This window comes from Necator americanus, chromosome I (genome assembly GCF_031761385.1).
Source record: "Necator americanus strain Aroian chromosome I, whole genome shotgun sequence".
Lineage (NCBI taxonomy): Eukaryota > Metazoa > Nematoda > Chromadorea > Rhabditida > Ancylostomatidae > Necator > Necator americanus.
In genome coordinates, this window is record NC_087371.1 from 4,735,547 (window position 1) to 4,747,300 (window position 11,754).

The 11,754-nt window shown below is 40.4% G+C and overlaps 2 protein-coding genes across 2 annotated transcripts; both read right to left on the bottom strand.

Moving 5' to 3' along the window:
* Positions 1-1,715: 1,715 nt before the first annotated feature.
* Positions 1,716-2,349, bottom strand: RB195_004497 (uncharacterized protein; the record flags this gene model as incomplete). The annotated part of the gene is made up of 3 exons (XM_064182362.1): positions 1,716-1,827; positions 2,180-2,247; positions 2,296-2,349. The coding sequence occupies 3 exons, from the start codon at positions 2,347-2,349 to the stop codon at positions 1,716-1,718; spliced, it is 234 nt and encodes a 77-aa protein (XP_064033629.1).
* On the bottom strand, positions 2,168-8,210 carry RB195_004498 (uncharacterized protein; the record flags this gene model as incomplete). The annotated part of the gene is made up of 5 exons (XM_064182363.1): positions 2,168-2,247; positions 2,296-2,374; positions 7,588-7,732; positions 7,983-8,121; positions 8,183-8,210. 5 exons carry the CDS (start codon positions 8,208-8,210, stop codon positions 2,168-2,170), a joined length of 471 nt encoding a protein of 156 aa, XP_064033630.1.
* Between the last annotated feature and the right edge of the window lie 3,544 nt (positions 8,211-11,754).

Sequence of the window (11,754 nt, forward strand, 5' to 3'; positions counted from 1 at the left end):
ATGTGTATGATGAACGTATCGACCACATTAATAATGCAAAACAGAGAATCACAGACGTTATTTATTCTATTACACCAAACCACCTTAACTATGTGTTGAAAGAATCGCTTAGATTTGTGTAGAGGAAGAAATAGAGACAATATCGAAGCGAACGGAATAAGTTAGAAACCTGAAGACCTTTTTTTGGTGAAGACTTCACATTTCTATCTTATTTCGGTTAAAAAGAGTGCATCATGACTTTTCGGACACTGTATATATTGGCGGGTCATAACGACATGAAGCACGAGGCGGTCGCGCTGGGGCAACACGGTTTTTAGCCGCCCGCAGCGTTCTGCTTGGCAATTTGTCAAAGTGACGTGAAGTGACGTCTTCTGGATCAATATTGCACACAATTTTCTGTTTGTTTTCACTTTTTTGCTTTTCTTTCTGGTTTTCCATATTTCAGTCCTTTTTCTCGTATTTTTGTTATGTCTGCTATATTTGCTTTTGTTGTGCAAATCTACACTGCGTCTGGATTGTTCTTATGTTATTCTATTGTTTTTGTTTGTGTATTTGGTTTCATGTTAATGTTCTTTTTTGTTTGTAAGCGAGGGGTAGGTGGAGAAAAAAAAGAACACTGATATAGAAATAATTACAATTTTGAATAAAATGCGGAAGCCAAAATATGAACAAATGCTTGTTCAAAATATTATGAGTTGAAAGTAGAAGCATGGAACTGAATTGATACTTGGAACTGCATACTATATCCAACTTCACAGCTATTTAGCTCCTAAGAATTTACAAAAAGTGAAGTTTAGATTGATATTGGCATTAACGACAGGTACACTGGAATTACATTTATTTCTTATTTTCTGCGGTGAATTTCGCTCAAAATGGCAAATATGATGGCTCAGGCCAGGTGAACTTTGGATTATTCTCCACCAGCTCTTCACGGTTACATTGCCACACCACAACCACAGTTAGACCACCGCTCGGGGTGCATAAAAATACATTTTTCAAGTGTAACACGACAAACATCATGAGAGAAGTCACGTATTTGTTTGACACAACAAACACTCTAAAAGAGGAAGCCTGCGATGCATGTATAAGTATAACATGGCAAACGAAATTAAAGATAGATGGAAGACCAAGTGAGATTAATTCTTTTGTCTGCGAGATTCCTCTCATTCCCACTGTAATTCCGTCGAGGATCATTAGAACAAAAGTTCTGAAGTAGCCCTCATTACGGTGCGGTTTGGTGTGTCTCCAGAATGAACGGCGGTTCAAGAAAAAGGAGTTCTCAGCAGCGCAGTGAAAGACGAGGAAATGGAACGTCAGTGTTGGAGGCGGCTCGTAGCGTCTTGCAGACAAGCGCTTCTTCATCGTCTGTGTCAGAAAATCGGCGCACATTCTTGGAACAACTGATGGTTTTGCCGAGGAGACCACAAGATGACGCATGGCTGTAGAATGGAATAGGACTGATTCCATAACGAGGGAGATTCGCAGGAGCAAGAAAATTTTAGCATTTGTGGCATTTTGTTTTCAGAGGAAGATGGCATTATTATTGTTCACGAATATGGTTTGAATGGAATCCTTCGAGCAAGGTATTACGCAGATTGCATAATTCGCCAACCAAGGGGACCATGAAAAAAAAAAGAAACCCATGTATTTTTCTGATGGTACTCTCGAAGAGTAGCACCCGAGGACTATTATCTTTATCATTTTCATTATGACCTTCATTTCAGATAACGGAACTTCTCCGCTGGAACTAGAATACTATCCGAACGGAAACATAAGGATCGTGGTCCACTCGTGTGGAACACTGAAAGTGGTGTTTTGGTTGGTCGCCTGAAAGAAGGATATGACAGTGATGGAACTTCGAAAAAGCAGTAGTACCTTGACGAAGATGAAGAGCAGCCAATTTAACAAGCTGACAATTATTGTGAGCATTGTTGTGATGATGCTATCAACTGTAGAGGAGGTCACAGAAGACAATGAGAGCTATTGAATATTGCTGTTGTGAACAACAATTTCTATTGAGAACAATTAATGATGTTGACGCGATTATCGTGATGCCGCTAACTGCGTCAGACGATGACATCAGCCCACAGATTAAGTCAGGTAACTCATTATCGTTATCGTTTTCATTATGACCTTCATTTCAAATAACGGAACTTCACCGCTGGAACTAGAATATTACCCGAACGGAAACATAAAGATCGTGGTCCACTCGTGTGGAACACTGAAAGTGGTGTTTTGGTTGGTCGCCTGAAAGAAGGATATGACAGTGATGGAAATTCGAAAAAGCAGTAGTACCTTGACGAAGATGAAGAGCAGCCAATTTAACAAGCTGACTATTATTGTGAGCATTGTTGTGGTGATGGAAAGCTATCAACTGTAGAGGAGGTCACAGAAGACAGTGAGCGCTATTGATTATTGGTGTTCTGAATAACAAGTTCCATTGAGAAAAATCAATGTCGATACGATTATAAAAATCTACCAGGCAATAAAAGTACTTGGAAATTAGTTGTTAGGTGTATTTTAGCTACGGTTTTAGAGGGCGGTTGCATAATAGAAGGTTTGAACATTGCGAATGTTCTGAGTGTGTTAATAAGATACTGTGTGAAAAATAATGAGTAAAGTACAATATGGAACTTATTGAAGACACCCGAATTACACGGAAATAGCTTTGATTATATTAAAAACGAAGTAATTGTCAACAAAAGCTTGAGAGACAAAAAGGGCCGTAGGAAGGTGTGAAAGTCAGCTTCCGACGCTACTATTATCACTAAGTCATGAGCCAGGCGACGAAGTACTTCCGTTCAAAACTACGTAATTCGATTCTTTACAGTAACATGTCAAGTTAATTCCTTAACACAAAAATGTTAATGTATTTGTGACGAAATAAAGAAGAACAACAAAGATTCATGAAGACTTCACATACCTGATCGAAAAAGTGCAGAATGGCTGATTCCGACGGGACGCGTATTCGCTTGAGGAATAGTAGACGGAGGAGGGAGCCCACGTGAAGTAGAAAAAGCATGTGCTTGTTAGTCATCCAACAGAAAAAATGGACGCCGTCTCTAAATCAAGTGAATCGGACAAAACAAATCATTATTGAAAAGATAAGAAGAAAATAAATCGAAAAAATCAGTCCTACGAAGAAAACATCCCCTTTTCGTGACAATCACTATGAAATGGAGCTTTTAAACATAGCAAGATCCTCAATATTTGTCCCACACTTCAATGCATACAATATAAGCGTTCATAACGAGATACTTCCAAGTGAGTAACAGTAATACACAAGTTATAAATGCGACGAAGTAATAAGTCAAGTAAGTCATTATCGTTATCATTATCATTATGACGTTCATTTTTCATGACATTCGCTTCATTCATGGCGAAACTGCGTCGTTGGTAATAGAGTACTACCTGGACGGGAATGTGAAGATAGGTTCCATTCTTGTGCTCCATGCCTCTTTAAAACAGTGTACCTATCAGATGACCGCCTAAAGGCGGAGTACTGACGTAATGTGATCCTGAAAAAGCAGTATCATCCTGATTGAAGTAAAGCGCAACCAAATGGAGAGGCTAACAATTACTGTGAGCATTGTTGTCGTGAAGGAAGGCTGTCTACTATAGAGGAGGTTACAAAGGACGCTGAGATTGTATAATCCAAGCCACAGTTGTGCATTACTGAACTGAACATAATTTTCAGGTAAGTCTTATCACGGCAGTGAAAAAAAGGAACAAGAGAGAGAATGGAAGAGAAGGAAGGGAAATTTACAATACTTTCGACATTTGTTTTTCATGAAATATGAACACATTCTGTAGATCTCTATGTTGTCGTATCGAAAGCAGGTAAATCTCTTAGTGAGGCCCTGACGCCTACCGAGTATCGAATCCGGAGATATCTGCAGTATTTAATAAGAGAGTAATGGGAGTAAGAATTTATTGATGACAACATGGGTTCAGACATACTATGTCAATCTCTACCCTTTTTTGAAAACTCGATATGATCTGTTGTTTACTGTTTTGTGGATCACTGACTGTGATGGCTGCGATTACAATTACTACCATCTTGTCTTTTATTCTTGTCAACATGTGTGCCCATTCGTTTGGAGTTCCTGAGAAAAACGGCATTCGAATTTGCTTGTTGGTTGCAGCTATATTTCTCACCTGCGATGTGATTTCTTGGTTTGTTACTCCGTTTAGGATGCGGTTCTGTGGGATCTGTGGGATCAGTAGATGACAGACATTCGAAGTGTGACGGAATAGTAATATGCGGGACAATAATTTTGAAAGTGACTTGTAGCCAGTACAACATTTATTCAGAAATCAATGGCCAGCCTCAAAAATATTTTATTTTGAGCACGAGAACCTTGAAATGTGTGTCACCAGCCCTCCGCTTTCATCAACTCTAGTAAAGTTGCTCCGCATACTATAGAAAGAGTGCTGAGTGAGGTTCCTGGGCGATTTGCCTCGACGGCGAACCAGTCGATCCCGTCGAATGTGTCTGTTAGAGGCCAGTGGGTGGATGTCGCAAATTAGCAGACATCTTCAGTGGCACTACAAATTTTTGTGCCTAGATGTCACAGTTATCCTCCAAGAAAGGTGTTCCTTTTCTCTGTTGCACTTGTTTATTTTAAGCGCTCATTTCGCTGAACTATATTCCACTGAAACGGTTGGAGATAAATTATTCCTGTACTGCAGATAAGAGGTTTTTTTTCGTAATTCATGTCAATCCCTTCTTCTTTTTTACTGTGTCCACGGTGCTGTTTATCATTGGCATAGTTGTTGACTGAGTGTGAGTGACCTAAATAACGTTCACTGTTACGGAATTTTTTTTTGGACTACAGTCGAAATTGATTGCTTTCATGTCTGGCGCTTCCACCTCTGTTCAAAATCTTCTCCTAAATCCCGTAGTTCTAATTCGAGATATGAGTTATGTGATCTGCGTCCAACTTCTTCGTTATTCCTCAATACAATTCAGTGGTCTTCAAAGTTTTCTGCTTGATAGAAAATTCATTTTCCCTTCCGATGAAATCTGTGTTCTTTTGCTGAATCTCTTTAGTTTTTGTTTCGAGTTTGTCAGTTTTAATTTGTGGACTTTTGTGGACCGTATTCGAATATTGCTTGCCGCTCTTAGTCATCTTCTAATTTTTAATTTTCTCTCATCATATAAAACACTTGATCAATTTTCGAGGATGGAATATTGCAAACGATAACCTTCGGGAGACTCTTTGAGCGACTACTTTCAGGATTAAAAGCAGCTTAAGGGCATCACCCCACGAATCTGAGGTGGTGCAGATTTCAGATGGAATATTCTTATAACGGATAGTAGATTATGGAGAGGAGGGTGATTCCGTCCATTTCTTCCTAATTTCCGTAAAAAACGGCCCGGAAGATGCGGCGCTGCACAAGGCTGGCACGCTCCAGTCGAACTCCTTGTACAAAATAGTGCGCCAGAACGCACGATTTCGTATCTTCCGGGCCGTTTTTTTACGGCAATTAGCAAGAAATGAGCGGAATCACCCCCTCTTCATAATCTACTATCCCGTACATGAATACTCCACCTGAAATCCGTACCACCTCAGATTCGTGGAGTGATGCCTTTAAGTAGGGTGAAACGCGCTTTTTTGTAACCGGTACAAAGAATATTTCAGGTTTATTCAGAATCTGAAGTAGTTTCTCACGGTTTACAGAATCTATCTGAATGCCTTCTTCTGAATCTCTACAGAAGATGAAACGAGCAGTGGTGATCGATAGGGGAACTGTTTTTACGCTTAGATATAGTCAATTGACATTTAAAAAGGCTGATATTGAATTGAAAGTGCGCAAGATAAGGATGAATGTATCGTTATAAGTTCGGACTAAATATTACCATCGTCACGAGATCCCTTGATCGGTACATTAACATTTGTGGTTTTATTTAAAAGTATCTCATAAGTGTCAGTAGTGATTCGCTTAAACCATGTTCGGAAGATTTTTATCTGCTTAGTTCATTATCGTTCAAGATGGCCAATGATTATGGATAATGACATTTTATTTGAAAATAGATATTCAAGTCCTATTTATTTTTATTGAATACGAGGAAAGACTAATTCACCTTGATCAGTGGTTCAAAAACCTTTAGAGCAATCAAGTGAAGTCAACAGAGATACTGGTTGGATTCCTCTTCGTCTACAAACATCGTCTAAGGCGCTCGTGAATTTTCTTTGTTGACAATTCCAGACTGCACTCTACACTCTGTAAAAGCTATGAGGATAAAATCAAAGGACTAGGTCCAGGAAGTATTCTGGACTTTTCCAACTTAATCATCTGTTGTCGTCGAATCATCTTTTGTCTATTCCATTTTTGGGAAAAGTAAAATGTATTAGGGACATGTTGCTTAACTTCTGCTGCTTTTACCCGTGCTGTCGAAAAGAGAATAATTCGTTACTTTTAAGGCAGCGCATCACGAGATTGATGTGCTACGGAAACTCAGGGAAAACATAGACCTTGGGTTGTATATCATGGAAACGAGCGTGGCCCCGCTCAATTCTCCCTACTCATCCTAAAAACGAATTGGGAACCGTTCTATTTCCTACGAGTTACATTAAAATACCCCCTCCCCCCACCTGTCCCCTCCCTCAGCAGTCTATTCATTGGTGTAACTTGAGTAGGCTGATGAGAAGACCTCATTAATCTTCGACTGCTCGCTCGTGGACGTGACGCGTTGCAACTGATTTCGTAGAAAAAAAACTCCGTCTTGCGCGCTGTTTTTTTTACGACGATTAGGAGCAGATGAACGGAGCCCCGCTCGTTTCCAAAATATACTACCCGAATTGTACGTTTTTTCTAAGGTCTGAGGTTACAGTACTATTTCAATTTCTTTTGTCTAACCTACTAGACTAGCGGTTTCTAAATGTTAACGTTAGTTAATATTGAATTAGCCAATTGTTATTTAGAACTTTATGGTCATTTCTGTGCTTTTTTGTGGAAGTAGAACCTCAGTGAATAACATGCAGGTTACCTCAGTTGAGCAGATGGAATCTCAGGAATCTATAGTTTGGTCAAAACGATCTGAAGCGTAGTGGAATTTTGTGAGCAGTTACACTGGATTTGGGACGTTCGCTCGCTCCAATCATATGGGAGAGATGAGTAAGGGTCCCCCATCGCGTCGTTTTGAGCGCAACCGCACGCGCACTAGGCTTAAGGTAGTTTCGGCGTGTCTGTATAATATTTTCGAGACGAGTGGAGTATTGAAATAACAAATCCTGGTATGTTGTGCACACAAATTTACAGCACAATTTATTCTTTCGTTTCTTCTTCTTGCGATGTGATGTGCATGTGTTTATGAAATTATCCTTGAACGAGATCTCAAACAGTCTCGTAAATAGCGGTGTTTCTTCGTACGCGTCTGCAATGTGGAAGCATAATTTAATTATACGAATGATTTCCTGCAAATTACAAGGAACAAACCTGTCGTACAAGCATAAAACAAATGCAAATCGACCATATTTATCAAAATTGCATCCAATTTTTGTGGCATTAGCGAATGCCATATGAAATAAGGAAATCCTCATTATTTATGAGCTGAATTCTTGCTAAAATAGTTCCATTTACCTGTGCAAAATGTATTGTACTATTATCCATTAGGCGGACTTCTGCTCGTTGTTGTTCAGTGACATTTCTCGATTCGTTCCACCAATTTTTAATTGGTCTTTCAAGATCTTGTTTAAATGAAAGAGCTTCTTGGAAACAGAAAGGCCTAAAAAAATATGTATATGTGATTTGCTTATGTGATATATCGTGTTGAGTATGACGAAAAAAACGGTTAAGATTGCCTGAGGATGGTATCATCGTTGTATCCAGCCGTACCAAGAAGATTAACGTTTATACGTCCATTGCTGCACCTTTTCACCGCCTCCGATTCCAGCCCGCAATCCCATTCCTGTAGTGTGTAATGCTTGCTTGAGACAACTCAAAAATGATAAAAACACTTTACTTCACCGACCAACTGAGGCATATTCTTTGCCCGAGGTAACTTTCTCTTCTCGCCATCTACCTCACCATTTTTAAGTTTTCCACGCAATTCATTATGTAGATCAACTATTTGTTTTTTCATCGGAGCTGGAATTATTCCTCCACAGTTGTAGTCTGAAATATATACCATTTTCGTTGAATATGACAGATCTGCGGTTAATGATAATAGTTTTACGTGCTGCCACTGCGCCCAGCCATAGCATTAGAATCTGTAAATTGAATTTTAAGAACGTTTAGTATAAGGTTGCCTAAACTATAAACTGAAAAATAGCTAAACTATAAACTGAGAAGTATTTTACTTACATAAATTGTAGACATTGTGGCACTGACTGGATGAATGGTGTGACCGTACTGGGTTTCCGCTTAGGTCACACCTTCCTTATATATTAGTGCAACAGTTACGCTGGTAACTGATAAAAATTTTCGATGCTCCCAAAGTCCAAATTCGAGCGCAGTAATTCTTCAATTCTATGCTTTCATTAATTTCTCTCCATGAAAGACAGCGTATAAGGAAATTGACTGTGCTGGGATCTCATGGCGAACAAATAAGGTACGGATGTGTTCACAGTTATGAACGTGTGATCACACTCCTTCACGTAATAATGCGAAAAAAGAAAGATACAGCCTTATGTGTTCTCCTCTTACCAACGATGCAACTTCTTACGGATAATAGAACGAGAGCTGTGCGTGATGGGTCTGTGATTGTGCGGGTAGAGCAGCTTTTACTTTACTTTTACTGCTTATTTGGGTTATAGTCGGATCAAAACGACACAGAGCTCGATACAATCGCTAAATCGGTGTTCGAAGCGCTGTATTGAAGCGCAGCAGCTAGCGCAGCAGAAGGGGACGCCTACTAGTCACGCTCATCGCTGCAGTCCACTAGGGTCCCACATCTATCCCAATCGTTAGGTTCATCGCGCCGCTTCGAGCGAACCGCTCGAAAAACTGCACCAAACTTCTTGTCGGTTTAAATGCCTTTTGTAGATCACTGAAGAGAAATGAGCGTGATGACGCTCATAGTCGTGAACTATACTCCTACATCCACCTTGTCGTGGAGAGATCCCAACACTGTCTGTTCCGTGACACGATGCCTTTGACCGAAACCTGCCCCTTCTTTGCCTACCCTCTACAATTTTTTGAATAATTTTCGGGTCTGGCAGGAAGAAATTTGAATTAGAGCATTCTCTGGGGATTCCAAACGACAAAACAGAATCTTTCTTTGGTGTAGATCATGTTTGAAACATTTTTAGGTAGTTTACCGCCTGTAGCGCGGTTGCGTGTACATACAGGACTCAGCATTCGTCCCCATTAACTATCTCCTTGAGAAAAGCTTTTCTCTGTGGGGAGAGGAGGCAATGATCCACAAACATCGATCCTTGTTACTTTTTCCTCTCATGTAATTCGTGTGGTGTCGATGTCAAGACAGCTTTACTGCAGTGAAAATCGTGAAGGTAGTTAACTATAGTTTTCTGGTTGTACTCAAGCATCATCGACAAGGTATTGCTTTGCTGAGCATTGGCTTTGCTTTCAAAACGCAGAGTCTCGTTATCCATAACAGTGGGGCGTCCAGGTCATCCTTCGAATGGTTTTTCTTTTGACTGGAACCGTTGATGTCAACGATGAACCATCATGGGTTGAGAGATGATGCATCACAGATGTTGGCGGCGGCGACGGTTATCAGGATATGGCTTTCTAGGATTTCATAGTAGATGGCTGATAGATGATTTCCGTCAATCGAAGTCATGGTTGTTTTACACTGACAGGCGTACGATTAGATACCCTTTAAGGTAATACTGGGAACCTTCTGTCTCTGCTATTCTAGTATGAACTTATTTTAATTGGGCTCCTGAAAAATTCCAAAGAAAAAAAGAGAATTTAATGTAGGACTTCTTTCTTGCCCCAGTAGAAATATTTCACATCATTACTTCGTTACTTGGATTTCCTCTCGGTTGCATTCCAAATCAAAATCCAAAGTTCTTTCTATTCCCCTCGAAACTCTGAGGAGCAGCAACTTTCGATTGTTTCCATCACTCAGAAATCTTTGTATTATATGACCAGTGTTGAACAAACAAGCGTCTATTTGATGAGTGACGAGTTTAAATAGCACATTTTGAGTCAGCCAGGATGTTTCGATAACCGTTCCTCAACATATGCGATTAATGACCCGGTACTTCAGTTTGTGACCATAACAGGGCTTTAAAGGCATTAAGGAATGACGAATCAGTCATTGGTTGATAACAATGCGAATGCCTCATAGTAAGTAAATATTGGATGAAGAAAGCGGCAGAGTTTCCACGTTCATTTGATTAATATATGAAGTTTGATTGATCTTTTGCCGCCAGATATCTCCAGCCACGTGATGACGGTGCGTGTTCGATTGGGATGCATGAGAAATGGAGGAGGATTATGTGGGCGTGAAGCAGCGAGCGTGCTTGTTTTACCGCAGATGCGTCGCGGTTACCCGGCTGAAAACATTTGGCGTCAACTATGTCCACTCTGCTGCATCGACCACCTCAGGGATTGCAGTAGTTGTGAAATTTTCATAAATTCTTTCTTGAACGCTCCTTTGATTGCATAAACTACCCGAAGTAGTCCTTACTAGTAGTGACCGATCTGAATCTTCCCGATAGGCTAGAAATAGAACTAGGAGTTGGAATAAATCTCGAGGAAATGATTTTGGCGAGGTTGAAGCTTACATTTCTTCCAGAGGATTCTCGAACGAAAATAACGCGTCTGCATCGTGCGGCTCAACTTCGTCATCACCAGTCGCAGTTAGGATCGAAGAGAGTCATAGGACTTGGTAACTGTTCTGTCCATACAGTAGAGGTGTACTGTAGGAGGTAAAGTTTTCGGCAACGATGGCCAGTGCCAGATTTTGGGATTGATCCACTTGTTTAGGGTTCCACGCACGAGGGTTATGAGTATGAGCGTGGCCGTGGTTAATTCCTCATAATCGTCCCGGGGGAAAAAATCAACGTGGGAAACGGTTTCTTTCCTACGAGATACGTTAGAACGCGCCACCCGTGTTCAGGTTCCCTCAGCAGCCTATTCATTGGTTTTACTTCGAACATTCAAGTTTTTGACCGCTCGTAAATGGATCGGTGTACAGGGATGGCGGGTTCTAACGTACCTCGTACGAACTAAGACCGTCTCGCACGCCATTTTTCAATACGATTAGGGGGATTTAAGCATGGCACGGACACGTGCACGTAATCTACGTATCTACCGACCTCTATATGTCTCTGATAGAGATGTCAACGTCGTTAATTTCGTGATATGCTGCGTTTAAAATCGTTTTCACCCCGTTGGTGACCGCGCTGAGATCAATACGCACAGTTTCAATCGATCGATCGACGTAATTCGTGCACTTGCGAGCGGTGGAACGAGAACCTTGACAAGGTATACTTTTCTTCTTATTGTATTGGCCTATATAGCTAACCATAGCGTTTTGTTTTTCAAATAAGTTTTTCTTCGGGACACTTCTACAGTAATATTTCGTAACATGAACTATCATTGCCCTCATTACTTTATTTTTTTTCGTTAATTTTGTGCATTTTTGTATTATAAAAAGAACCGAAAGATCTTTTGCAAACACCTTATAGCTTCCAGTCTTCCTGTTGTAAAACTCTGCTGTGCTTATCAATGGGCGGTCGTCACTCAGGAAACACTCATTTTTCTGATGTATAAATAAGACTGCAGTTTGCAAACGATACGCACTTTGGTCAATCATTTATTGCACTTCTGTCA